The sequence below is a fragment of the Bombus pyrosoma genome, linkage group LG16 (genome assembly GCF_014825855.1).
Source record: "Bombus pyrosoma isolate SC7728 linkage group LG16, ASM1482585v1, whole genome shotgun sequence".
In the NCBI taxonomy this organism is placed as follows: domain Eukaryota; kingdom Metazoa; phylum Arthropoda; class Insecta; order Hymenoptera; family Apidae; genus Bombus; species Bombus pyrosoma.
This window is the reverse complement of record NC_057785.1, coordinates 1211292-1238785: the sequence shown is the minus strand read 5'-3', so window position 1 is coordinate 1238785 and position 27494 is coordinate 1211292. Positions and strand designations below refer to the sequence as shown.

The following is a 27494-nucleotide window of genomic DNA, read 5'->3' as shown; positions in this document are numbered from 1 at the left end:
GATGATATACAACTAATTGTGTATTTATACGTATAAATTTACCGTGATGCTTGGTAACATAACCTACAAATGAACAACACAATTTGTTCTTGACATTGAGATTTTGCTTACAGAGGAAAATATACAAATTGACAAAGTATATTTATAAATCAAAAACATACAGTTCATTGAACTGAAACTGAAATCAATTATTATTAATAATCACTGTTGTAAGTTAATAAACGACCATTATATATATATATAAAACACCTTTATTTTATATATTTATGTATATATAATCTTTATTTCCTCTTTTCAATTACTATATAAATACAAAATAATTTATTGCTGTAGTAATAAATCTACATGTGTATAAGAAAAAGAAGATAGTACAAATTAATTAGAAAAACTTATTAATACCAAATAAAAAAGGATAATGCAATATTTGATAACAAATTGTAAAAATCTGACATAATATCGTTTTTGTTTATAACAATCGAATAACATAAATAATATATACAATATTAACATTCACTGACAATCTTCTTTTATATTATTTTCTTTCATATACACTAGTATATGGTATATGAAAGAGTATTCAATTTTTATTTTACGAAAAATGGTGGATTTATTCGGCAAAGATAAAGGAAATATTTCATTGTCAACACAATTACAATCGTATGAAGATGAAGACCAAAAGAGACTGCCAACGATTATTAATTTACAAAAAACCTTTTATAGTATTAAAATTGCAGATATTGAAAATAGAATAAACAGGTTAAAAACAAATTTAAACTTCATAAATACATCTCCTAATTTTGTTATGCTTTCCTACATCTTAATACTATGTAGTATAATAAAAGATAAAAATTAGGACATTTTTAAAAGTATTAGAGATCAGTATCGAAATTAATATCTAGGTTTGACAAAAGAAACGACGAATTACTAAATGCAATCGAAACTACAATTGAACAAACAGCTATAGTAGATGCAGAAACGACTGAAGAGATTGCAAATTTAAACAAACTACTTTCAACTCAAAATAATTTAGTAGAAAGCTTAAAAGGAAAGATCGACATCATAGAAAATGATCGAATAGAAAGTAAAAGATTACACGAAGAGAAAATAGAACTGTTTGCTCGAAAGTACAAAAAAACGAAGGTTGAATTAATTTCTCAAATCAAAATCTTAAGTAACTTATAAAGATTTCCTTTCCTTATTCTTTTTACACTCTACCGTTCTTTGATATTTGTTCGTAAGAAATTATGTTTCTAAAAGCGGTTGGACAATTTTTCTAGATGTGAGAATTAATGTTTTGGAAGATTTTAAAAAAATGCAAGATGTACTGAAAGAAAAGTTGCAAGTAAACGAGGTGCAAATGGTGAAGAATGAAGAAAGGATAAAAGAAACGATGGAAATTATTAATCGAAAGATTGAATTCGATAAGGAAATGTATTAATATCCTATTTGTTATACGTTTTATTGAAAAAATTTATCTTATCATGAACATAAAATGAGCAGAAAGTTTTTCGTTAAAAAATGATTTACAGGATATTTTTAATGCAGGGTCAAAAATGAAATGTACGATTGCCTTCATGATTTAGCGATACAGTTTCAGAAAGAAGTTAACAAACATATAAATTTACCAAATCAAAGATTAATGAGAGAAAATATTATGTTAAAAAATGAATTATTACAAATTTCTACAAGAGTTTCATCGAATATTGACACCAATATCATTCTTAAGTAATACTTTAGATTTCATTTTTCTTTATCTTACAAAAATTTAAAATACACTTTTCTTCTTTTTAAATATATTTACATTGAATATTTTTTATTAATAATTTTTCATAAAAATGTACAACAAATAACGCATTATATACTAATAATAAATTAATATATATAATTATTTAATTTTATGTATATTATTTTGTAATAATATATATTTATGTAAGTTTAGTAACATTATGTTCTTTTTGTGTATAGAAATGCAGCAATTGATTACAAAAAGAGAATGGGTGTACGAACTGCCTTTATAAGAGAAAATATAGTAATCGCGAAAGTACAGAATGAAGTACTGAAACGATTAAGGAAGAAGTTTTACAATACAAAAGGATATCTTTCATCTATTAATATTCTTGATCCTGATGCAGAACAGAAATATTTAATATTGATAGAAAGTGCCCGTCGAGAAGAGAACGACATTAACTTTCGTTTCTCATCATTGAAAGCTTTACTTCATAAAGAAAGAACGAAAATTAGCGTTGCGAGATATATTTTGAAAAGATTAGAATGCAAAATAAGAGCACTTTTGGAAACAATTTATGATTTGAAGTATAATGCAATGTGTTTACTAAAAGTATGCTAAAATATCTTTCTATATTAATTTCAGTTTATAACTGCGTAAATAACATTAAAGTTTCGATATCTATTTTAATTATTTAAAAGACTAATTTTGTATTACATTAATTGTATGCATATCTGAATATTTTGTAGTATCCTTCTAGTCGCAAGGATCTAGTAACATTAAGTTGTATTGAGTCATTCTTATTCTTGAGAGATTTACTTATTAAAGGACAATTAAAACTTCAAAACCACATTATTAAATCGTAAGTAATTACATTAATTATACATTAATTGTATATACTTTTAATTTTGCAAAATATTGCGAAAATGCAATATTTTTGTATAAGAAAATTTTTAAAAATTAACATATGTAAATAAATTGAGGTCTGAAACTATACCACAAGAATTAGAATCTGTGTCACATATAGAGGACATCTCTGAAGATATTGATTTTGGGATAACAGTAGACTTTATAGAAAAAGAATCGAGTAAAGAAACTTTAGATGAAGTAAATAAATATTATCAAATTAATATATGTGGATTATTTAATTATATCTGAAATTTTTATTATTCAATTTTATTAGATGAAATATATTGACGGTGTAGAGGAACAAAAAGAAATATCTGCTGAAGATAGGGAATCTCAAGAATCATTCATTGAAGACATTTTCAAAGATACTACTGATTTTCATGTAGAAAATTAATACAAATTAAATGCAAACTATAAGCTTGCAGAGGAATCATTATCTGACATCATAGAAGAATAAAACCAACCATTTAAAATTGTTTGCAAAGGTATTTTTTAATTTATCAGCATTATTATTTCTTTGGAAAAACATAATTTTTTATCTTTAATACAAAATGTACTTATTATTAGCACAATACTTAAAAATTTTAGTATCCTAAATTATTTAATAGAACTTTTTATGCTTAACAAAAATAATAAGTCATGTCATAATATAATGTTTTCAAAACATGTAATTCAAATAGTAATTTAGTTTTTCTATATAGACAATAAATTGTGTAAAAAAATGTTTTCTATTTATTAATATTGTACATAAACATAGCAATTATTACTTAACTTTTATTTATATACATAATTTTACAAACATAATCATGTTTAAACTATTTCATGTCAATTTTTGTCATATCAATTTTGTGATCTGGTTTTATAAAGCATTTCACTCTAGCTTTGTCTCGTTTCCTGTAATAATAAAAGGGAGATATTATCAATAAAATCTATAAATTTATTAAAAGGAAGTATCAAAAACATAAAATATACAAGAAAATATAATTAATATCTAAGAAAAAATAATTTATGTAACTACTATAAATATTTAAATTATTCTAAAGAAATTTAGTAAAAATTAATCTTTTAGCACATTCACCTAACAAAAATGTACTATTTTTTTATATTTATGTAAAAAAGTATTGTATACTTACAATTTAATATTAGCAGGAGCAACAATATTTCTTTTTTGAAGAGACTTGAATCTGTCTTTCAACAGACTATTAGCTGGCTCAGTATTTCGTAAATTTCCAGTTAATTCACTAGATAATTTAAAATCAGGTTCTAAGGGTTCAAATTTAACTTTACTAAGAATTTTAGTACTTGCTGCTTTAAGTGCTTTCTTTTTTAACCTCTTTTCTCTTAATATTTTTTGTTTCCTATCCTTAGCAGCCAACTGACTGTTTAATAATTTCAATTTATATATATCTGAGCTTTTTTTTCTTTCTACCTTTTCCTGTTTTTTTCTATGTGCCAAGTCTTTCTGTTCTTTTTGTTTGCGCCTTTGCACACGTGTTTTCTTCTGATTTCTAACAACTGGATTTACAAACCTTACTGTTGGGTCATCATCCTCATCTTCATTAGGATTTCTATCATTTTCTGGTTTTAGACCCTCTGACATTTCTTTTATCAAGTTATTCTCTTTTTCTTCAGGTGAAACCTGAAATAAAATTCTAATATAATAATCTACTTTCGATGTATGAATATAGATAGATGTACCTTTCTGAACATCTTTGTGGTAACTCTATTAAGATGTTCTTCTTCTTTTATAAGCTCTATTTCCTTTTGAGCCACCTCATGTAATAAATTTTGATGATCTTCAAACGAAGGATTATAAGACATTCCTGGATGTGGTGGCTCAACTGCCGGTATATTAGATGGTTTTTTGCGCAAAGAAATAGGTATTCTCTTTTTTTTTACTCCAAAATGTGTTAATGTATGTCTGATTGTATCCGAAGACATCCAATTGGTATCAATGTCTCTTGTGGTTTCGTCTTTCCATAAATCAACATTAAATTTATTTCTTTTCAGTTTATTCAATTTTTTCCTTGCTACCATTATTTTATTTTTCAAACACAATCTTTCTTTTATTTTAAAATCCTCTAAATATAATTTCTATATTCTTTTGGTTTAAAAACCCTTTTTGTGGTTATAAAAGAGTGTACAATACGTATAAATCATTAAACTTATAGCTATTCTAGAGAGAAATTCTCCGTCTTATAGAATACATAATAGTTTATAGAACTGGCGACCATCTTGGTTTAGTGCTGCCACTTATATTACTTTAAAATGAAAATCTCTATAGCTTTTTTTCTTTTTTATTTATTTAAATTTTACAATTTGTCCAGTAGGACATTTGGTAAAATATTATAGCTGTAAATATTTAGTAAAATATAGCATGTGGATGGTTACCCCCAGCGGGATTCCATCTTCCAGGTTGTTTATTTTATTTTTATTGTGAGGTTGCTTCTTCTTCAGTCTTCTTTCTATTATGGTTTTATTTGTTTCAGCAACCCGCTGGTTTGGGTGTGTTACAAGTTTTTCTTTATACTTTTTTGCATATCTGGCGATTTCCTCGTTGGAATTTTTAAATCTTTTCATAAGTCTTCATTTCTGACGTACCATGGAGCGTTAACTATTGTCCTTAAAATTTTTGCTTGCTCTGTTTCTATTTTATTAGTGGAACTCCGTATGTCCAGATTGGTTTGATTATTGTTTTGTATATATTTAGTTTATTCATTATGCTTAATTTAGATTTTCTATTGGTTAACCAGTACATCTGCTTCATTTTTCACGTATTCTGTTTATTATTGATTTTATGTGATGCTTCCATGTAAGGTGTGTGTCTAAATGTATTCCTAGATATTTGACATGCTTTGTTTGTGCTATGTGAGCGCCGTTATGTTGGATATCTAGTATTTTTCCTTTTTTCTAAACGTAAATGTTATGTGATTGCACTTACTGGTGTTCGCTTTTATTTGTTTGTTTTGCAGCCACTTTTCTATTTTTGTAATGTGTTCTTGTAGTAGTGCGGCAGCCGTTTCTGGATTTGCGTGCCTTACTATTATGACCGTATCGTCCGCGAACACATTTAATGTTTTGCTGTTGACAGTTGTTGGTATGCTGCTGTATATAGTGTGTATAGTATTGGTCCTAGACACTTCCTTGCGGTACTCCTGCCTTGATATCCTTAATTTCAGAATATGCATCATTTATTTTTACTACAAAGGTTCTATTGTTTAAGTAAGATTTGAGTAGTTTGTAGATTTGTTCTGGAAATTGCTTTTTGATTGTTTGAAGAAGTTTTTCATGGTTAACTTTGTCGAATGCTTTTTCGATGCTATAAAGAGTGCCGTGCAATATTGTTTTGATTCCAGTGCCTGTAAGATTTCGTTGACGAGTCCGTGCATTTGTTCTATTGTGGAGTGTTTATTCCTGAATCCAAATTGGTGGTCCGGTATTAGTTTTTCTTTTTCTATTGTTGGTTTTAGGCGGTTATATATTATTTTTTCTAGTAATTTGAAAAACGCAGGTAGTAATGATATTGGCCTGTAGGATGCAGTTAAATGTGGGTTTTTGTTTTGTTTGAGTAACATTACGATCTGTGCTATTTTCCATAGTGCAGGAAAGTACTGTATTCTTAGAATTGCGTTGAATATTATCGTTGTTAGTCTTATTGCCTTTGGGGGAAGGTTTTTAAGATTTTTCCATTGATCAAGTCAAATCCTGGTGCTTTACTTGTCTTTGTTGCTTTAATTAAGCTTGTAACTTCTTGTGTTGTTGTGCTGAGTATGGTGCAGCGTTTGTCAGTTGTGTTGTTGGCATTTTCCACTTCTTCATATGTTTGCCATCTGGGAATGCTGTTATTAATTTCATACAGTGAAAATGTATTTTGTAAGTGCTTCGAAAATTCTTCTGCCTGCTCTTCGTTACTTCTGGCCCATGAGTTGTCCATTTTTTTTATTGCTGGGATTGATTTTATTGTTTTCTTAACTTTGTTGGTGACTTTCCATAGGGAGTAGTTGGTATTCTCATGCGTGGATAGTGATTCGATGAATTTTGAGAATTCGCTATTATGAAGTTCCCTTATTTTATTCTTTAATTTCTTTATAAGTTTATTTAAGTTTTTCTTGTTTTCTCGTGTTCTCTGTTTTTGCCATTTTGCTTTCGCTTTTCTTTTTTCCCTAATTTTATCTAGGATGTCCTGTGGAATAATTTTTGATTGCCTGCTATTTAATTTATAAGTGGTGGTTGCTCACACTGCTTCATGTATTATTTCTGTCAGAGTTACTACTGCCTGTTCAATGTGTTCAGGTGTTTTCAATCGGATGTTGCAATTGATTTTGTTTTCGATTAGCTCTTTAAGAATTTGCCAATTGGTGGTTTTATTGCAAAGCGACTCTGACTTGTTATAAAGTAGTGGTTTGCCTGTATATTCTAATATAATTGGTATGTCGTCGGAGTTAAGCTCATTCAGAATTTATGTAGCTATAATGCAATAGTTAATTGTTTAAATGTTAATGCTGATGACATACTAGTTTCTGGAGCAGGCAATGGAAATCTTTGGAACTGAAGAACAGGGTAAATATGATACTTCATATAAAAATTGTATTTTTTCAATTGATTTCCAGCATTGTTTATGATATTTATATAGATATATTTTAAGGTATAATTTCCAATGCTTACAAGCACCAGTTCAACCGGACTCAATGGACAGTGAAGCTGAAGTATTTAGTAGTACATTCGATATATCTGGTACTCATATAATTACAAGAGAGGCAGACAAAACAGTAAAAATATATAAAAATGATACTGCTGTAAGAAAATTATTTTTTAAATATTATCATGCCAATAATTAATATAAAAAGACACAATTTCTTTTTTATTATTATTTTTGGATTAAAGAGATACATCTTGTAAACTGGAAGTTGGATATAATAGAGCAAAGAAAATATTAAGCATTTTTATATGTGTAATAAATATTATTAATTTTAAATTGCCTTTCAGTTATAATTTGTAGTGAAAACCAGATTGGCAAAACATGTTTGTGTTTTATAGTTCTTCATTCAAGTCAAATTCTTCTTCAGGAAAATCTCCTACTTTCACATGTATTGGTTTCACAAACCCACCATATTTCGGTAAACATTCGAAATAGCTTTTTCCATTGACACTATAACAGTAAAATATGCAAGAAATTAAAAATAAACTGCATAATGATGAGAAATAGCAAGCATAAAATAATAATGATCTTACGTTCCATCATTTTTACCAAGTGGTTCATCATATTTTACTCCAATCCACCAACCTTCTTTAAACTCAGTTTTACCTACAGACAAATCATAAACAAAGATAATATAATCAAGCAATAAATTTAAACAGGAGTAACTATACTTACCAACATACATTATTGTAGCTCTTCGTTTTGGTTGATTTGGTACACAAACTTCACAACGATCACCAACTTTACATAACTGTGCAGCTGCTATTTCTGCTTCTTCTTCTTGCTTCTTTTCTTCTGCTCTTCTTTTCATTTCTTCCTCATTATATTTTCCTAGTTTATTTTTCTCCAAGAATGCTTTTACAGTATCTAAAACATTAGAAATTTAACATTTAGTGCAAATATACGAAATAGTCTATGTAACTTTTTCAGATCATAACTCCGTTATCAGTGCAATTAGAGAAAGAGTTCAAGGGATAAATGGCTCAAAAAGTATTACATTATAGGAATATATTCTTTTTATAAGTGCAATTGTGCATGCGCATTCAATAATTACATTACTTTTTAAATGCATATTCTTGGATGGATTAAATCCTCTGTGTATTTACATTTATATAATTGTAATTTGTACATTATTAATTATTTTACCTGATCTTTTAGCATATTCCTCTTCAGATATTTCAAATTTCTCTACATTTAAATTTTCCTCAGTACGAGAAAAATTATCTATCACCTAAAATTTTTATATGTATAATACCATTGCAGTTGAAAAGAATTTTTATACTATGTTACTATGTTTATATTATAAATGTATCTTACATGTATTCGCATTCCATCGTCGATAGGATATGAACCTAATAAACGTTGACCATCATCTAATATGCAAATTAATTTGTCATTTTTGTCATATACTTCAATTTTCATTGTTGTTGGATTACCACCAGTAAGAAGTTCCAATTTTCCCTTTAATATAATTAAAATAAGAATATATAATAGCATATATCAAACAATAATATATAGTAACTATTACAATAAACTCTTACTTTAAATTCATCAATTGTTATTCCTTTTTGAAATCGCCGTTCTATGCAATATGAGTTGTGACCAGAGTTAGTAATGGATACATTTACAAAATCTGATGTTATTACGTTATAAGCACTCATGTTTTTGTAATAAAAAGGAATGTATCACAGTATGATCAAATCAACTTGCAAACAGCAACCTTTATATAGGTTATGTATATTATAGTACTGAAATTAAGACTTCATAAAATGATTCATTTATTTAATAATGACAATTGCAAGATCTGATAACAAATGTAATATTGTTTTCTATCCTTTTTATGTCATGAATGTATTAAATAATAAATTCTGAATAAAACGCCTGAGACACTTCTGCATAATATGTATATATATGCGGATAAACAGTATAGTTTGACAGATCGTCAAATCAATAGTTTGACGTTTCAACTACGAGTTTCACCTTATGTGTAAATATCAAAATAAAATTTTTATTACAAAATATTTAAGAAAATTTTAATTACACGTTTAGTATAGACGAAAATTAAGTGATCCTTTAACTTTTCTGATCCGAATTTATATACAGTGAACAAAATCCCTAAGTAGTAATAATGTTTTAGGTAAAAAACATTAAACATAATTAAAAGATGATTGTGAAATGACTAAAGAATAATAAGAAATAAAAAAGCAATAAAAGGATTGTTTTATTTTTATTATAAACTGAATGTAATATTTTAACATATAGCAGTGTAATAAAATTTACAGTTTATTAAATTAGAGAAAAACAAAAGTTATAATGTTAGTAACTCTGATGTTAGTAACTAGTATCTATCTACTAGTATTATCTTTATATTTTGTAACTTCAAATATTCGATTTTTCATATTATGGATTACTTTTTGTTCAATATAAAATGTAAGATAACATAGGAATGATTTAAAGTATGTGGTACGCACACACTCCGCAGGTAAGAATGGCGCTTTTGTCAAGTGAGCTGCCACGTAATGTTGTGTGTCGCGTCAACGAGGTATCGGGTACGTCTCTTTGGTAATTAACGGCGACTTATGCTGTAAAAAGTGCAATGCACGTCTCATAGTGCAGTGAGATTTAAATTTTTCTCCATATTCGTTCTGGTAACCTCGTCAAAAAGGCAAGAAACTTTTTCTATGCCATAAAAACTGAAAAAGCTTAAACTTCATAGTATTTCGACTTCAACATAGCGTTTTAACCTCTTGATCTCCTTGGACTCTTAATCTTTAAAAATTAATTAATTTAATTAATCTTTGAACATTAATATTGAGATACCAGTTATCTATATCTTGTATTAAAAAATGTATGTCGCAAATTTAATTTCTTAGATGGTACAAAATTCTGTGGTAATTAATAAACTGTATTACATTTCTACATATAAATTCGATTAAGTTATTATATGTTAAAAATATTTTTGAAGTACTGTTTTTGATCAAATAAATATGAAAAATGTTTAATATTTTTATGCATGCACTTTGTATATAATGTAAAGTTTGTATCTGAAATTATAATTGAAAAAAGTATTTAATCTTCTTTTTCAGTATTAAAGTTAGTCGCCAAATCCAATGAGTATGCCACCAGATTCAATGAAACGATACTCAGAATCGTATCCTGATCAAATGAATCACCTAAATAATCAAATGAATATGATGCCATCACCGCAGCATGGTTATAACAAACTATTAGTAAGTAACAAAAAACATATCTTTCAATAATTTTACATTTGATTAAAAATTATATTGCAGATATTTGTGTAAATTCAAATTTTTATAACTATAACTAAACCTAAATCGAAATTTATTTTGTTCTTTTAATATTGTAACAAGTACTTTGTTATTGATATTTTGTACATTCATGTACATTACATGCACTTTGTATATATTTATGCATTTGGATTTTTTAGTAATGCGTTAACATCCACAGTTCAAAAATGATATATGAGGTACAAATTTGTTAAACATTTTGTAATTAAAAGATGAGTATTATTATGACAATAATAATTAAAATGACAAATATAACATGGATTTATTAATTTTTAATTCACGTTTAAAAGTATATTATAGCATAATTATGCTATAGCCTATATTTATTTTATATTAAATGATTTAAGGTGTGTGCATAACTGTAAGTAATCAAATAATTTAAATAACACCGGAAGGTTAGGTTCATTCAGATACATATATATATTATATTTGTAGATTTTAGGTTAGGTTAATACATCACTCGTTTTCAAAGTAAAAAATGAATAGGAATATTATAGAAATTTTTATTGCGTTATCTTTGAAAATATGAAAAGTTGAGATTATAAGATAATTTCAACGTCAAATATATTGGTAATAATTTTAAAATATAGATTTTAATACAATACAAAATAAAACTATTTGGCAATACAACACATTGCAAATTTTTTCTTTTTTTGTTTGTCTTCTTCATATACATTACACAAATTATTTAAACATTTCTAAGACACGTTCGACTACGTAAACTTTGGATGGCAACACTCTCTTTCACACGCCCTAATCTCGTTATTAACTTCTTTAAAGAATTTTTAATACTCGAAATTCGATCACTCGCAATGAGAAATCATACTAAATGTGTTTCTTTTGACATCTTGTATCTATACTAAGAAATATTAAAGTGGGAACGAACATTGTCATTATTCTGTACCCTTTTAAAATTTGTACGCTCTTTTTAAACATAAATCGAACATAAGAAATACAGATATGTATATGCACACATCTGTCCCATAATCATGATAAAATTGGTAAGACGGTTTCTACGTAAAAAAATGTCAAAAAAATAAAACAAAATTTTTCAAACGCTACTTCGTTTTTATTAAAATCGAGTTATATGTCTGTGGTTAGCGAACACTCCACAGAGCGAAAATGGCGCTTCTGTCAAGTAAGCTGCCACGTAATGTTGTGTTGTGTGTCGCGTCGACGACGTACTGTCGGTTCGACAATTAACGGTGAATTACACTGTAAAAGTGCAATGCACGTTTCATGTGGCAGTGAGGTCTAAATTTTTCTTCATATTCGCCGTAATAAAGTTGTCCAAAAGGTGAGAAATGTTCTCTATGCTAAAGAAACTGAAGAAAAGTTTAGGCTTCACGGCATCTTCACTTAGACATGACATTTTAACCTTTTGATTTCCCTGACCGCTTTATCTTTAAAAATCAATTAATTTAATTTCGGAAAATTGATATTAAAATATCAAATTCAAGTATGATATAAACTTAGTTTTTCAGTTAGTAAAACATGTAATTGTTAAGGAACATTACAATGACATTTTATTAGATGTTATTACATTTTAAAGATGTTATTTGAATATTATTTTTAGTAAAATAAAGAAATATGAGAAATATTTAACATTTTTATTTCTTTTCCATACCTTAAGATTATATATTCTTTTATTTCTAGTTTTATTTTTAGTGTCTTTTTATCTTTAATATTTGTATTGTAATTTTTTTAAATCGTGTATTTTTATTGTAACAAATTTCTGCATATTAGTAGCCTTTCCTGTAAAGTATAAAGTTTGTATCTGAAATTATATTTAATAAAAATCATTTCTTTCAGTATCCAAGTCAGTCACCAAATCCAATGAGTATGCCACCTGATTCAATGAATAAACGATATTCAGAACCATATCCTGATCAAATGAATCACGTAAATAGTCAAATGAATGCGATGCCTCTTCCACAGCATGGCTACAATAAAGTATGGGTAAGTAAATACAAGAGCTTTTAAGTAATTTTGTCATTTTATATGTATATTATAAAAATTAGACATTAAGTATAAAATGCAAAATCTTTTAATTGATAAAAAATGATTCTTCCTGTTTTTGTTCAACATTTTATTAATTTGGCTCGTGTAATAATAGACTTTATAAATAATTACAATAAATTATTATTATTATTTACTTATTTATTATACATAGTATCGACTTAGGACTTTATATCTTACTTGTATTTTGTACAAGTATTTTGTACATATTAACTCTCATACTTCCACACTTTTTGTTCATTTTCTTTCATTTTTATTTATATATATATATTCTATATATCCTACCTATGGACTATTCTAAGATTTCTACATTTACATATTGCTTTTCTTAATTCCCTCCTTTGCTCTTTCTCTCTCCCTTATGCCTTTTCTCTCCTTTGCTCTCTTTATCCTCTTCAGTATTTCTATTTCCTGTACCATTTCTCCTAATATCATTTTCCGGTCTTCTTCAAATTTTGGTCTTCCTCACACACTTGTAACACGTATCTCATTGTCTTTTTCCACTTCCTACAGATTCTGTATCTTTTTTCTTCACTTTCCTTCCAATAATCTTTAGTTTTAGTTTTGTTTCCACATCTATATTTTACTAGCAGTCTTATATCTTTGTTTTTGATCCTTGTTACCAAGTATCTGTGACTCTGTTTCTCCATTATTTATAATAAATTATTATTTAATGACAGATTTGAAATATAACTATACAAAAAAATTATTAAATTACTGAAAGTATTGTTGATTTATATGTTTTCATAATTTAATAATTGACATCAAACAAAATCATTTTTATGTATACTATTTACAACGATAATTAATGTACAGTTTGTGTCTATTTTTCTTTTAGTATCCAAATCAACCACCAAATCCAATGAGTAGTATGCCACCAGATCCAATGAATAAGCGATACTCAGAGACATATCCTGATCAAATGAATCACTTAAATAGTCAAATGAATATGATGACTGTCACGCAACATGGCTACAATAAATTTTGGGTAACTAATACAAAAAAGAATGTTTAAATAGTTTTACATTTTATCAATAATTATATATAATGGCTATTCGTTCTAATCATATAATAATGTTTGTCAGATAGTTATTAGTATTATCTGTTATTTTAAGGCAATTTAGCAATAATTGTATTCTTTTTACTTATTATTGCCTTTTTTTCAGGGAATGGAAACTGTTGATCTTTTGCAATGTAGGAATGTCCTCCCAACAGAGAAAGTAGAACCACCAAAAATTAAACTTCACCAAGAGTTTTTAGACAGTGTTAATTGTAGTCCTGAGTAAGTACTTTCTATAATGATTTATTAGGCAGATTGAGTTGTTAAATATACGTAATATTTCTATTATCGTTATTTATTTAATTTATTACTCAGTTAATGAACAGTTAGTTAATTTATTATGACCAAGTGGGATTAGTTAATTTTCTAATTTTACTTTTTAACGATTTTGTCCCTTTTTCAGCATTTTCCGCTGCACACTCACGAAGATTCCCGAGTCAAATACTTTACTGCAGAAATCTAGGTTGCCTTTAGGAGTTTTAATACATCCCTTCAAAGATTTAAATGTAAGTAAAACATTTTTTTGTTTAATTTGAACATATAGTGTATAAATTTATTAGTAACAAAGCATTGTTGTACCTCCAGCATTTACCAGTGATACAATGCAGTACAATAGTTAGATGTCGTGCTTGCAGAACATATATTAATCCATTTGTATACTTCAATGACTCAAAAAGATGGAAGTGTAATCTTTGTTATAGAGTAAACGAATGTAAGCATAAATTTATGTATTTTAAGTTATTTTTATTCAATTGTTATATTTTAATATTTTGTTCCCTTTGTTATTGTGTTAAAGTATTAAATTTTACATGTTATGAAATTTATACGAATATTATTTTTATAGTACCAGACGAATTTCAGTTCGATCCCGTAACAAAATCATATGGAGATCCATCAAGAAGACCAGAAGTAAAAACTAGTACGATTGAGTTTATTGCACCTAGTGAATACATGGTAAAAAATTGAATAATTAATATATAATTCATTCAATTATATCGTTCATTCAAGTATTCAAATATTTGTTTGTTGGTATTTTTATAAAAATGATTTATATAAAAAAATTGTTTCTCTTAATATAGATTTCATAGTGATAAAAATTGTATAATTATTATTGAATTATTCTTAAAACCAAAGTTGAAATTAAAAGTTGGAAATAATATGAAATTTGGAAAAGTAAATAATTAAAACAATACATATGTTTAAGCTACGTCCACCACAGCCAGCTGTGTATCTGTTTGTTTTGGACGTTTCGAGACTGGCAGTTGAGAGCGGTTACTTGACCATAGTGTGCAACGTAATTTCAGAAGAATTATCAAGGCTGCCTGGTGATAGTAGGACACAAATTGGATTTTTAGCAGTAGATTCTGCAATACACTTCTTTGGCATACCTGACAATGTATCACAACCTCAGGAAATGATCATGCTTGACATTGATGGTAAAATCATACTCATTTTACTTTTTAAACTTATTTTATATATTGAGTTTGAAGTATATATTTAACTGTTATATTTAACTACTAACATATGTGTCTAATTGTAAGAAATCTTTATGCAGATGTGTTTCTTCCATGTCCGGAAAATCTAATTGTCAATTTAAAAGAACGAGAAGAATTAGTAAGAGATTTATTGGCTCAATTGCCCACAAAATTTCAAGGAACTCATGATACAAATAATGCTTTGGGTGCGGCGTTACAAGCTGCGTATAAACTTATGGTACGCAAAAAGTATATTTATACATTCAAAGAATAATTAAGTAGTTTGAATTATTTAATTTAAACAGATTCTGTGAAAGAGTATGTTAGATTATCTTAAAGAATCTTTACAATAAGATCTAATATTAAAGATAAACCAATAATAATAAATGTATTACTATGTAGAAGACAAAGAATATATAAAAAATAAGTGAAATTTTTTGGCTCAATCACCAAATTCTTATTTTTTTCTATTTTAGTCACCAACTGGTGGACGCGTGACTGTCTTCCAAACTTGCTTGCCAAATATAGGTCCAGGATTATTGCAAGCAAGAGAGGACCCAAATAATAGAGGGGGTAAAGATGTACCACATTTAAATCCAGTTACAGATTTTTATAAAAGGTTGGCGCTAGATTGCAGCGGACAGCAAATTGCAGTCGATCTATTCCTATTAAACTGTCAATACTGTGACCTAGCTACTCTTTGTATGTATTAATTTATTCTCTATATTATTTACCAATAATATATTCTCTGGTATTGTTTACCAATTAGTGATATTTCAATGTATTATTAATGCAAAACTATTGGAGATGTATCGAGTTTTTTATCATTTATGCATAGAAATTCTTTTCTTCTCTTATCATAAATTTAAAGTATTTAATAAATTTATTAACATCTGTATAACTAAAAAGATGGTTAAAGTTAACTACACTAAAAAATAGAAACAATAGAAGTTAAAGAAACACCAATTTTATTTTATAGCGGGTATGTGCAAATTCTCTGGAGGTTGTATATACCATCTTCCTCTATTCCGGGGCTCGAAACCACAACACGCGGAAACTCTCGATAGAATACTGAGACGTTATATTACCAGAAAGATCGGTTTTGAAGCAGTGATGAGAATACGATGTACACGAGGACTGAGCATTCATACTTTCCATGGAAATTTTTTTGTAAGGTCAACTGACCTCCTTAGTTTGCCTAACGTCAATCCGGATGCTGGTTTTGGAATGCAAATCTCTATAGAAGAGAATCTTTCAGATGTGCAAAACGTCTGTTTCCAGGCAGCTTTACTTTATACCTCAAGTAAAGGTAGATATATTTTTGTATTGTTATTTAAAGAGTTTCGTTATGATAAAAGATTATAAAAATATTAAGAAATATCACGTATAGTATTTATATTATTTATTATTACTTTCATGCAACAAAAACTATTTTGTTTATTTCGACTATCTTACATAAAAAGAACTACAATGTTGTAAGGTCCTGTGTTATTTACAATATTCTATCTAATTCTTGAGAATATATATTAAAATTTTGTATATTAAAGCACTCCTATGATAGAACTAGAAATGACAAAATTTAAAAAATATATTTTAGGTGAAAGAAGAATTAGGGTACACACATTATGCCTACCGGTAGTATCTACGTTATCGGATGTTCTGCATTCCGCTGATCAACAATGCATAGTGGGCCTACTTTCTAAAATGGGTAAGATTTCTTTCTTGGTAATATACAGTTTTTTTAGTTAGTATTTATAGTACTTCGTTAAATAGCACAGATATTAAAAAATTGATTGTTTGTTGATTGAAATTTGTTTTACTACATTTTATGGCAAGAAAGTATATAAATATAAGTATATAAATGAGTATACTTTCAAGAATGTTACAATCTCTTTTATTGTTTATATTTTTATACTATTATACATGTACTCATAATTTTTTGACATATTCTTTGTATAGTATTTTTATTATTTATGCTTTTATAGCTGTAGACAGATCTCAACAGTCCTCTTTATCTGATGCAAGGGATGCTCTGATAAATGTCGCCATAGATGTTTTATCAGCCTACAAATTGTCTCAATCAGTGGCCTCTGGTGGACTTCTTGCTCCAGCAAGCTTAAAACTACTGCCTCTTCATATTATTGCTCTGCTCAAATGTGTAAGTGTTATTTAAAGACTCATATTTTTTATATGATAACATAAGTATATGTTTTATATACATCATATATATAGTCTTAATGATTGTGCTACTGCAAAGTATTTTTCACTAATATCTTTTACGTATCGTACAAAACAATTTGAAATTCATGTCTTATAATATTCATTTTGATAATGTATAATAACCATGTGATATTTTATTTTCCATTTCTTTATAATTAAAAAGTAATAATTTTTTAGGTTGCCTTCAGGTCAGGAACAAACACGAGACTTGATGACCGGGTGTTCGCAATGTGCCAGTTGAAAACTCTACCACTGTTTCAATTAATTCAAATGATTTATCCAGATCTGTATCCTGTTCACGCGCTTGAAGATCGAAATGCGAAAGATATCGATGGGAAATTATGCCCACAACCACCTAGACTGCACCTTTCTGCAGAAAAACTTGATTCTCGGGGTGCTTTCTTAATGGACATTGGTGATCGAATATTTATCTTAATCGGCAAAAATATTCATCCTTCGTTTTGTTGTAATGTTCTTGGAGTCTCTGCTTTTCCCTCGATACCGGAAGAACTTGTAAGTTCATACTTACATAATTGATCAGTAATTTAATATTTAGTTTAGACAAAATTTAGCTTTTATATATTAAATCTTCTTTTTAATATTATGTTATTATTTAATATAGGCAATAAAAGGAAAATATTTTTATTTTCAGTATGAGTTACCAGAGATTGAGACATCCGAAAGCGAAAGGTTACGAAATTTTATATTTAGTTTGCAAGAAGAGAAACCCTATCCAGCTTCAATACAAATTATTCGGTAAGTTTCTTATTTTTAGTCTTAAAATATGTAACTCAATAGAATGTATGTATAAAATGTGTAATTTTTTATTTTCAGGGATGACAGTCATTTCAGGACGCTTTTTATTGAACGATTAGTTGAAGATCGTTTTGAGAATTCTTTGAGTTATTACGAATTCTTGCAACATCTTAAGACTCAAGTGAAATAATAATAGAGGAATTTATTTTGGAGTTAAATGAATACAGAAGAAGAAACAAACAAATCTTAACACACAGAAGTCATTGTTTATTACAGTGAAAGTGTTTAACAATCGTGAACTGTGTTCAAAAAATACGAACTTCTTAAAAACGATTGTTTGATCGGTTAATTAGAATGAAACACCTAGAGATATAAAAAACCATATATATATATGTATATACATACATGTGTATATACATATATATAATATATACACATATTTATGTGTATATGTCCATATATATGTATGTATATTGGTAATTATATACATGTATACATATATGTACGTATATGTTTGTAGGAATGAATGTTATTCTTGTTTTAAGAAATGTTAAAGCATTTAAATATAATTCAATTGTAATTATTATTATTTTATTATTATTATTATGATAATTATTGTTATTCGTATTAATTGCAGTATCTTTTTGCGTTCCTTGGTTAAATTAATTTAAACAAATTTTGCTTTTCTAGTGTCTTTTTTATCCTAAGAATTTTTATTTATTCGATTTTACAATATTTTAAAAATCGTTTTGAGAATTCAAATTGTTCAAATTTTGTAATTCTAAATTCTTTGTTTAGTTATTTTTTATTCACACATTTACCTATCTCCAATGAGATGCCAAATTTTGCAAACTTTCTGATTTAGTATTGAAGCCTATATTTTATGAAATTTGGTTTTTGAATGAATCGTGTCTTGTGCGACCTATATATTTTAAATGTAATATTTTCTTCATAATAATTAGCTAGTAAAATATTTCCTCTTTGGTCGGAATGATTTTGTAAATATCGTCATATTTTGGGCAGAAATTTTACAATAAATTACGAATTATGACTTATCATCTACGTAATATAAAGCAATATAATATACATATATTTCATAAGGTATGGTGTATCCAAAACAAGAAATTCATACGCTCAAAATAAGATGAGTCTTGGTTCTTTTAATTCAACTCTGTTACTTTTTTATGATGGTAGCGGTATACTTACATTATTTTAGTTCTATAACGAGAATTAATTTCAAGTAAGGTAGTGTGTGTTGATAATTCTAATTTCTTTTTTTGTTTACTAACTCTTATCATTGAAGTGATTGAAATAAAAAAATTAAATTATTAGTCTACATATTATATACATGTGTGTATAAAAATTGTGTGCCTCTTGTAATGCAGAGTTACAATTATTATTATGACAGAAACGTAATTTCCATAATGACCATAAAAATATTTTTAATGTCATCTTATTTTTGATGCAAGAATTTTACATCTTTGGAATATACCACCCTTCATGAAGCAATATATTATGTACAGAATGTCTCACTAAATATCATATGGCAGTACAGTTATTCTGTTATTGATCTTACAAAAAATTACATATTGATGTTGACACAATTGTTATTCTAATTACTATATAACATTCATATTTATTCCATACAAAAAATTTGCAAATAAGAATTAATTTTTTGTGTTGTTAAATCTTTCTAAGTTATTAACTTTTTATTAATATTCTAAATTACAACAAATTTTCTGTGAAAAAGATAATCGTTTTATTAACATATTTAATGTTCACGGAAAAATGATGTACGAAAATTTTAAATTCGGATGAAACATTACATTTCAGAATATTTAATTAAGAAAAAATAGCATTTCTCTATTCAATTATCATTATCGCGAGTCACGATACATAATGTAACATGTTAGTTATGCAACTGAATGATTTAGCAATTGCCAGCATATTTCTTTCTCATATTATTGATAAGAGAATGTTGCACTTATATTTAATGAGATGTACTGTGAATGAATGTACGTACGTATGTATACATGCGTGTATGATGTACGTGTATATATGTATATGTATAGGCTAATCTCGAATTAACAAAGCTAATGACACATTGTTTACAAGGAAATAATTTTTTTTTACGAATTGTAGAAATGTACAAACAAATTTCATGTGAATATACGTAACTCATAGAACACGATTTTAGAACAAAATGAATACATTCTATTAAATGAAAATGAAATGGAATTTCACATTACATACAAAGAGTAGTTGTCAGTCATTCCTAAATACTTAATATTGCTTCAATTTTTATATATTACCTTAATATTTGTTTATTCCTTTAGAAAAGTAGAGGTTTTGAGCATATCAAGATCATACACAAAAGTAATTATTTTAGATAAGATATACCAGTACAAATCATAAGATGACTATACAATGAAATTTTTGCAACCTATATTTCACCTATCTTAAGTGCAAAGGCCTTTTTTAAGTAATGGAAAATTATAGGAAATTCGAGATTTAAGAACCATAAGGCAACTCTTTGTTCTAAAACTTTTATTAATGTTATAAATTACTATAATAATAACGAAATTAGATATATATGTAATTAATTTGCAAACTTTATTTAGTTTTATGTAACTAAATAAATTTTTATTGTACTTAATTTTGAAATGAAAGTAATTCCTCATTATATATACAGTATGGAGCAAATGACTGGGATCGCTTCGATTACTGCGTAAGTAATGATTTTAGTGAAAAATGTTTCACGTAAAAATTGAATGGTTTCAAGGAAGGCATAATTCGGCGTGATTAGTTTTTGTTTATAACAGGATGCATTGAAGACATATGCAGATCAAGTTTGTTTTCTTTCTAGCTCGTAATTCTGTATAAAAAAATATGAGCCAATTTATATAAAAAAAACCATTAGTTTAGGAGATATTTTAACTTTAATTATTCGAAGTGACATAACAATAGATGTAATTTAAATCTCCCTCTATCAACTCTATTTATAAAACGCAACTCATGTTCTATGAAATGGTATCAACGTAAGTATCCTTGCAGAAAGTACAGAGATCGATACATTATGTAATGATACTTATCGTTGGATATACGTATATTGTATGTATATGGATGAATATATCTCACTTAGTTAATTCGAGATAAGTCTAGGAAAACAGGAGATTTCTAAATTCCGTTTCTCCTACCACCAATGCTGCCAAAAGAAGAAAATAAGTATCCAAACAACTTTCGTAGATTCAGACAAATCATAAATCAACGAGATGAAAACAGGGGTGGAAGGATGATCTAACTCGTTCGAAAATATAAACTGTGCTGTGAAAGGTGCAAGAAATAAAACTCTCAATACTGTAGCATTGTTTTTAATAATTGACCTAATGAGTTAATACATGCAACTAATTGAACAAAACATTTTAGTTTACCATAAAGTAATATATTTGTTTTACATATTAGATATATAAAAAAAGATATTATAGGAGATATTAAAAGAAGTATGTATGTAACAGTTTTTCTCATACATTATGTTTATTTCTTACTGAATAGCGATTAGTAATGATAAATTCTGAATGAGATAAATAAATAATTAATTCCATTTTAAACGTATATTATAAAAAAGCCAGAAACCTCGTAATTTTGCTTTAATTATCAAAATGCATATTATAACTGATTTTTAAACATTTTACCATTGATTCGATTAGCTTGACAAAACCAGTATCTTTTGACTTCTCTAATCCTCTTAGAACCCTATTTTTCATTACAGCAACAAATTCTTTGTTACTCAATTGGCCGTCCACTAGAAATAAACAAAAAAAATTATGATTACTTCAAAATTAATCAATCTTATAATGTACAGAATGTTTTGTACTTTATATTAAGGAGAATGTTAGTATCTACGCAGAAATATCATAACATACATTACTTCTTACTCAATAGAAACTTTTACATAATATGTCTAACAATATAAAGCTAAATTTGTTATATATTAAAATATAAAGACTTATATTATTTATAAAATTTTAGTAACAGTATGTAAAATATCAAACATTAAATTATTTAATATTATAGATATTATAATCAACTAACTATTTTCGTCAAAAATAATGTAAACCACTTGTATTACATGGTCACTCAGATCAATATGAGCCACTGTTTTTGCTACATGTTTTAGGGTAGCTGTAAAAGATATAAAGTTAGAGAGATTTAATTTAAAAAATAGAAAGAATAGAATTTAATTTATGACAAAAATATTATTTTTTAATATTAATGGAAGACCTGGATCAATTGATGCTCCAGCAATATGATAAAATGTCAGTGCTGTATCCACATCATTGATATTATTTAAAAAATGAAAAAACTTCAGATATTCGTCTTTGTCTATTCCCTTTGGATTATCCTTAAAGCTGAAAAAATAAAATACATTATTGAAATATTTCACTTTTTATGTAGAAATTATATTTACATTAATTATAAATATATATATGTATATATATATATGTATACCGCTTTTTTACAGTTTTCCTAATCTTTGCCTTTTTTTTGTCAGGATATCCAGCATATGCAAGCAATAATTCTGTGAAATCTACTTCAGTTATTCGACCATTTTCATCAGGATTTCTTCGCTCGAACTATAACAATTTATACTTTTTCAAAATAAAATAATGTATAATGAAGTATTGTAAAACTGACCTCTAAACTAAGTATTTCTGTTTGCAATTGCTGTTGAAACTCTAAAAATTTCTCAATGGTCAACTTCCCTTTCATGTTTTGACCGAAGAAATATGTAGTCAATGCTGAATTAACACCCTGAAAATTGTAGATGTATTGGTTATATGATAGAAAATTATAATTGAAATAAATATTATCGTCTCCGATTTTTTTCACATAGGATCATCATTGCCAATTATACTATGATTACTGGAACATCCTATATAAATAAGTTTGTATTACCGGATTCTGTAACTTTCCTTGTAAGTTTTTATATTACTTTGTTCGTTTTGTATAATTACTAAAATCATTTTCAGGGATGACATGAAAATGATTACAGTAACTTACACTAATATTACAGATATTCAAGACAACAATAAACTTTAGTACCTTAAACATATTACCAGTGGTAACGTGATCGCGATGTCGATTTCCGATACTGGTTTGTTGTCGAATTAAAGTAGCGACTTTTCCAAATTCCTCAGAATCAACGTCACCATCGCCATTAAAATCAAACATTCTGAAGGCGATTTCGAAATGTCTCCTAGAAGCTACAGAAACATTTCTTGATATAAAATATTTGATTAATTGATGTTCAAGTAAAAATATAAAATTAATAGCGATAACTTACTGGATAATACGGTGAGCAAGAATATATAATCGGAGAAACTAATTAAACCAGCACTTCCAAGTTTGTAAAAGATGCTATCTTCATCTAAAGCCAGTTCTAACTTTGTGTGAATATTCTATAAAAATATATACATACTCGTAATTATAATATTAAATACATTTTATTTTATTATATATATATTAAGTATCAACTATCATTTACAATTAAAAATATTAAGATATTAAGTAACTAATAATGAAAAAATCATAGAATTATCAGAATAATAAATATTGTACCACAATAAGCAATTGTAAGTGTAGAAGTTATATCTTACTTGAAACATAGGAACTAACGTTTACTTTTCTTTGACGAACTTTTTTTTATCGAAAAACTGAATTTAAGCTTACCTTAGGATCGTAACGTTTATATTTGTCCAACCCAAGTCCTGAAAATAAATATATCATTAAAACACATTAGATCGAAAAATGGAGTCTGTAGATAAAAAGAAGTCATTTATTACGATACAAATTACATAGAAAGATATATTGTTGCATGCATTTAATATATAAATATGTCTATATACAGTGGCTACAAAAGACATTTGTACATTATTGTATTTATTAATGTAGCATTTACATATTAATTAATAAGGTCCAAGTATATTAAATTTTGTGTCATTTAGTAGTATGTACTTTGGAATAACTTGCAGAAAGCATCATAACAGAGTAAACGGGAAGGCTATTTATTGAATAGAAAATGTATCCACCATTTACATCGAGTATGGAGTGTTCTACGGACATTTATACATATACAATAATTCGATTTTATTGAAAAATTACCGTCCGGCTGTTTGATACCAGGCGTTATTGATCTTAAAAAGTCATCAGGTGTCATGAAGATTTCATGGATGTCGTTGTTCACCACTTGCAGAGTAGCAAAATAACGAAATACTTTGTCAGGAGTAGAATAGTGTCTTATACGATTTTCGTACTCTATTATCTGTGTAAGAAATAATTTTTCATATATTTAACAGGAATATAATATGATGATATTATGAAGATTATAACATTCAGTTTGAAATATAGTTTAATCAATAATAAATTTCGGTGAGGTCGTGTAAAATTCAACTCAATATAACATTAGCAACATTTTACTAATCTTTAATTAAGAAGGTCACAGATAATTCAAAAAAAGTTTGGATTATATTATTTAATTTTGAGGTACTCTATTTTAATTTATATTGTGTGTTTTACATAATAAAAATTATCGATGGTATTTATTATTTATTGCATAAAATCTGATATACATGCACTTGGTAAATTTTTCAAATTAATCTTTTCACAAATTAAGCATCCGATGAAAAAATTGTATTCTACATTTTCGACTTATTTTTACACGTAGAACCACATTTTCATTATTCTCTGTTTACTTCGAAATTATCCACGTTTAAGTGTACATACTTGACAAATTTTCAAACCCGATTTTCTTAAAAACAAAGAGTCATATGAAAAATTTTTATTCTATATTCTCAACTTATTTCTTCACGTAGAATCGTCCCTTGTCAATTCTATTATGATTAATGGAAACTCTGTATAATATTAACTCTTTAATACTAATAGTGTGCCAACTTTAAATATGCTACGTTCGCAATCGTTTGTGATATACTTTTGACAGCAATTCACTGTATTTCTGTTATTGACAGAAGTAGTACTGATTAGCTTCAAATTCGCTTTTTTAAAAGCAATTTCCAGTTTTGGAAAATTAAAATTGTTAGCGTATTATGAAAATGTTAGTAAATAAAGAAATGGCTAATTAAATCTGATCTGATATTAGTAAGAGTACAAAAATTATAGTCTATGTTATTATAGTGTTAAATTCATTCAACATAAAAGACAGGCTTTAATAAGATAAAATGAAAATAAATATAGATAAGTTATAACAAAAGTAATAAAAAGATGTAAAAAGAAATTATTGTGAAAGATAAACTACAAATAAAATTATAATACCATCTGGTTGTTTCATGCCAGGAGTAATTGACCTGATGAAGTCATCTGGAGTCATATAAACTTCGCTACCTTCTAAACTCGACATTTTTACGGTCGCGAAGTAACGAAAAATTTTGTCAGGCGTCGAATACGCTCTCAAACGATTTTCGTACTCTATAATCTGCAAATATGCGTTATTTGGAAACGATAATACATAACAAATATTTATAACTAAATCATGATAGTTAAAATGATGTAAAAAAGCAAATATAGACCTTGAATATACGATAGTTTTGTCATGATTGAAATAATTAAATTTTCTATTAAATCTCAAAGTACTATAATCTTATTTAATTACATATATAATACATTTGATAGTACAGTCGCCCCCCGTATAACCCGTATCTCTATAATGAGGAATGTATCCCCCGCGTTATACCGAAATCCATTGTGTTTATAACGTTCTACCACAATATATTTTATACTATATCATACTATACTATATGTATATAAAACTTTTTGTATAATTAACAATTTTGAAAATTTTTAATATGCAAACATTTTGAAATTTTAACTATACATTAATCATCCATTTTTTAAACAATTTCGGTTTAATAATAAACTATTTAGTTGGACGTAAATAATTATGTAATTACTAACCTTTCGATCACGAAAACCAATTTTCTTTTTCTTCTTTTTCCTTTTATCTTCTTGTATTTCATCGAATTGCTCATTTTTATCTTCGTCATTTGATTCTTCGTCGGTGATCATTTCAGCCGCATTAACCGTGGACAAATATTTTTGCCTTATGCTGAAATAGAATTTAATAAAAAATTTGTAAGGTATGTTATTTGCAATTTCTTTGAACCAATTTGCATTATCGAATTCTATTCTTTGAAATTGTTGCTATAAAAGAAAATTTAAAAGATTTGTTCTTACCTCTTCCAGGCAATAAGGCTGGTTACAAAACAAGGGATGGCGTATAAAAGCCGATAGCTTTTCTTGATCTTCTCACTTTCGCGCGAAAAGTATGTAAAATTGTTTCGAACTGAACATTTTTCAGAATTATTAATGTTACCAATTATTAAAAGGTTATACGTTTTGTTAATATAGTTACACGAAGTGCTTTGTCTTATAATAAATCTAACCTTATTAGTAAACATATTTTATACTTATTGAATAAATTTTGAATAATTATATATTGAGAAATGTAGAATATATTGAAAAATTTTATGTTGATAGTACTATTTTCCTTTCAAATAGAGATTGTAATAACGGAGTTTAATCTTTATGCACATAACCTTTAGTGACACTTATTTATATACATGTTTTTTCAGTTTTAACCTTTATATTTACTTTATATTATTCTGTTCGCATTCTCTCATTCCAAGAATGCCAAAATAAATTGTAGAACACAACATAGTTTAATGCGGAAGCTAACCTATTTATATCTGTTTAGATATATCGAACCTTCATACAACTGTACTATTTAAACTGTTCACTACAGAGCTGAAAGATTCGAAATTTGTAATTCACGTTACGTACACAATGGCGCTGGTAACATATTTATGAAATAAACTTTAAAATGATGTTGTATACATAAATTTTTTAAATATTTCTTATGATGATGACAAATCTCATAAAAAAAGCGACCTTGAAAATGGTCTTATAAATAAGTTTGAGTTTAAATTTGTTTGTCCGTTTATTATTCTTTCAGTATAATACATAATATTTAGTTTGAGAAAAATAGTTTGTTTAACTTTTATTTTACTTTCAGTATGTTAGTATTACACCGAATCCTGAGAATCTCGAGAATTTTTTTATACAATAATAAATAATGCAAGATTCCATTTAGCTGTACCACTCTGTATATAGAATAATACATGAAATTTCGAAATAATTAAAATACTTGCCTATATTAAATAAAGAAACTAAAAATACATTTTTTAAATTTTCAGATGTAAAATATAATGTATATATTCATTTCGTATTCTTCAGCAAAAGGTTTATGTTT

General features: G+C 27.0%; 5 protein-coding genes across 11 annotated transcripts; 2 read left to right on the top strand and 3 right to left on the bottom strand.

The window, feature by feature from the left end:
• Positions 1–89: 89 nt before the first annotated feature.
• Positions 90–3191, top strand: LOC122576795. Of its 2 annotated transcripts, none has more exons than XM_043747575.1 (7): positions 90–209; positions 1278–1431; positions 1546–1725; positions 1966–2338; positions 2476–2588; positions 2710–2833; positions 2910–3191. In XM_043747575.1, exons 2-7 carry the CDS (start codon positions 1313–1315, stop codon positions 3027–3029), a joined length of 1029 nt encoding a protein of 342 aa, XP_043603510.1. In that variant the 5' UTR covers positions 90–209; positions 1278–1312; the 3' UTR covers positions 3030–3191. The 2 variants fall into 2 exon arrangements, with proteins under 2 accessions (XP_043603510.1, XP_043603511.1); XM_043747576.1 differs by having other exon boundaries at positions 151–209; positions 334–1431.
• Positions 3192–3344: 153 nt separating this feature from the next.
• LOC122576796 (ribosome biogenesis protein NOP53) lies at positions 3345–4945 on the bottom strand. Its single transcript, XM_043747577.1, has 3 exons — positions 4334–4945; positions 3769–4274; positions 3345–3529 (listed from the first exon to the last, which is right to left on the bottom strand). Exons 1-3 carry the CDS (start codon positions 4670–4672, stop codon positions 3451–3453), a joined length of 924 nt encoding a protein of 307 aa, XP_043603512.1. The 5' UTR covers positions 4673–4945; the 3' UTR covers positions 3345–3450.
• Positions 4946–7575: 2630 nt separating this feature from the next.
• On the bottom strand, positions 7576–9427 carry LOC122576753 (tubulin-folding cofactor B). Its single transcript, XM_043747486.1, has 6 exons — positions 8876–9427; positions 8652–8795; positions 8481–8565; positions 8010–8201; positions 7868–7940; positions 7576–7784 (listed from the first exon to the last, which is right to left on the bottom strand). The coding sequence occupies exons 1-6, from the start codon at positions 8993–8995 to the stop codon at positions 7667–7669; spliced, it is 732 nt and encodes a 243-aa protein (XP_043603421.1). The 5' UTR covers positions 8996–9427; the 3' UTR covers positions 7576–7666.
• Positions 9428–9747: 320 nt separating this feature from the next.
• Positions 9748–21534, top strand: LOC122576651 (protein transport protein Sec24B). 4 transcript variants are annotated; one of them, XM_043747249.1, is made up of 17 exons: positions 9748–9883; positions 10421–10564; positions 12455–12601; positions 13500–13649; positions 13828–13943; positions 14125–14227; positions 14307–14433; positions 14566–14675; positions 14926–15157; positions 15277–15434; positions 15673–15898; positions 16176–16505; positions 16794–16904; positions 17182–17354; positions 17594–17929; positions 18069–18172; positions 18251–21534. In XM_043747249.1, the coding sequence occupies exons 2-17, from the start codon at positions 10445–10447 to the stop codon at positions 18360–18362; spliced, it is 2655 nt and encodes an 884-aa protein (XP_043603184.1). In that variant the 5' UTR covers positions 9748–9883; positions 10421–10444; the 3' UTR covers positions 18363–21534. The 4 variants fall into 4 exon arrangements, with proteins under 4 accessions (XP_043603184.1, XP_043603183.1, XP_043603185.1 ...); XM_043747248.1 differs by having other exon boundaries at positions 9867–9999; XM_043747250.1 differs by lacking the exon at positions 9748–9883 and adding an exon at positions 10081–10225.
• Positions 21535–21768: 234 nt separating this feature from the next.
• LOC122576652 (calcium uptake protein 1 homolog, mitochondrial) lies at positions 21769–26989 on the bottom strand. Of its 3 annotated transcripts, XM_043747254.1 has the most exons (12): positions 26629–26985; positions 26420–26528; positions 26141–26291; positions 25502–25661; positions 23903–23940; positions 23517–23631; positions 23276–23436; positions 22868–22984; positions 22682–22806; positions 22454–22581; positions 22265–22354; positions 21769–21974 (listed from the first exon to the last, which is right to left on the bottom strand). In XM_043747254.1, exons 3-12 carry the CDS (start codon positions 26249–26251, stop codon positions 21820–21822), a joined length of 1200 nt encoding a protein of 399 aa, XP_043603189.1. In that variant the 5' UTR covers positions 26252–26291; positions 26420–26528; positions 26629–26985; the 3' UTR covers positions 21769–21819. The 3 variants fall into 3 exon arrangements, with proteins under 3 accessions (XP_043603189.1, XP_043603188.1, XP_043603187.1); XM_043747253.1 differs by lacking the exon at positions 25502–25661 and adding an exon at positions 24335–24494 and having other exon boundaries at positions 26420–26989; XM_043747252.1 differs by having other exon boundaries at positions 26420–26986.
• Positions 26990–27494: the final 505 nt, after the last annotated feature.

Bases quoted from the DNA above. Each gene is read 5' to 3' on its own strand.
- LOC122576651 (XM_043747249.1), top strand. From the start codon at position 10,445: ATGAGTATGCCACCAGATTCAATGAAACGATACTCAGAATCGTATCCT. The intron at 14,434-14,565 runs GTAAGCATAAAT...TTATTTTTATAG, and splicing joins TTGTTATAGAGTAAACGAAT to TACCAGACGAATTTCAGTTC. The intron at 15,435-15,672 runs GTACGCAAAAAG...TTTCTATTTTAG, and splicing joins AAGCTGCGTATAAACTTATG to TCACCAACTGGTGGACGCGT.
- LOC122576796 (XM_043747577.1), bottom strand. From the start codon at position 4,672: ATGGTAGCAAGGAAAAAATTGAATAAACTGAAAAGAAATAAATTTAAT. The intron at 4,275-4,333 runs GTACATCTATCT...ATTTTATTTCAG, and splicing joins CCACAAAGATGTTCAGAAAG to GTTTCACCTGAAGAAAAAGA. The intron at 3,530-3,768 runs GTAAGTATACAA...TTATTATTACAG, and splicing joins GCTCCTGCTAATATTAAATT to GAAACGAGACAAAGCTAGAG.
- LOC122576795 (XM_043747575.1), top strand. From the start codon at position 1,313: ATGCAAGATGTACTGAAAGAAAAGTTGCAAGTAAACGAGGTGCAAATG. The intron at 2,339-2,475 runs GTATGCTAAAAT...AATATTTTGTAG, and splicing joins ATGCAATGTGTTTACTAAAA to TATCCTTCTAGTCGCAAGGA. The intron at 2,589-2,709 runs GTAAGTAATTAC...AAATAAATTGAG, and splicing joins CAAAACCACATTATTAAATC to GTCTGAAACTATACCACAAG.
- LOC122576652 (XM_043747253.1), bottom strand. From the start codon at position 26,643: ATGTTTACTAATAAGGTTAGATTTATTATAAGACAAAGCACTTCGTGT. The intron at 23,632-23,902 runs GTAAGCTTAAAT...ATATTTTTATAG, and splicing joins ATAAACGTTACGATCCTAAG to AATATTCACACAAAGTTAGA. The intron at 22,582-22,681 runs GTATACATATAT...TTATTTTTTCAG, and splicing joins AGGAAAACTGTAAAAAAGCG to CTTTAAGGATAATCCAAAGG.
- LOC122576753 (XM_043747486.1), bottom strand. From the start codon at position 8,995: ATGAGTGCTTATAACGTAATAACATCAGATTTTGTAAATGTATCCATT. The intron at 8,566-8,651 runs GTAAGATACATT...TAAAAATTTTAG, and splicing joins ACGATGGAATGCGAATACAT to GTGATAGATAATTTTTCTCG. The intron at 8,202-8,480 runs GTAAAATAATTA...CTAATGTTTTAG, and splicing joins GGAATATGCTAAAAGATCAG to ATACTGTAAAAGCATTCTTG.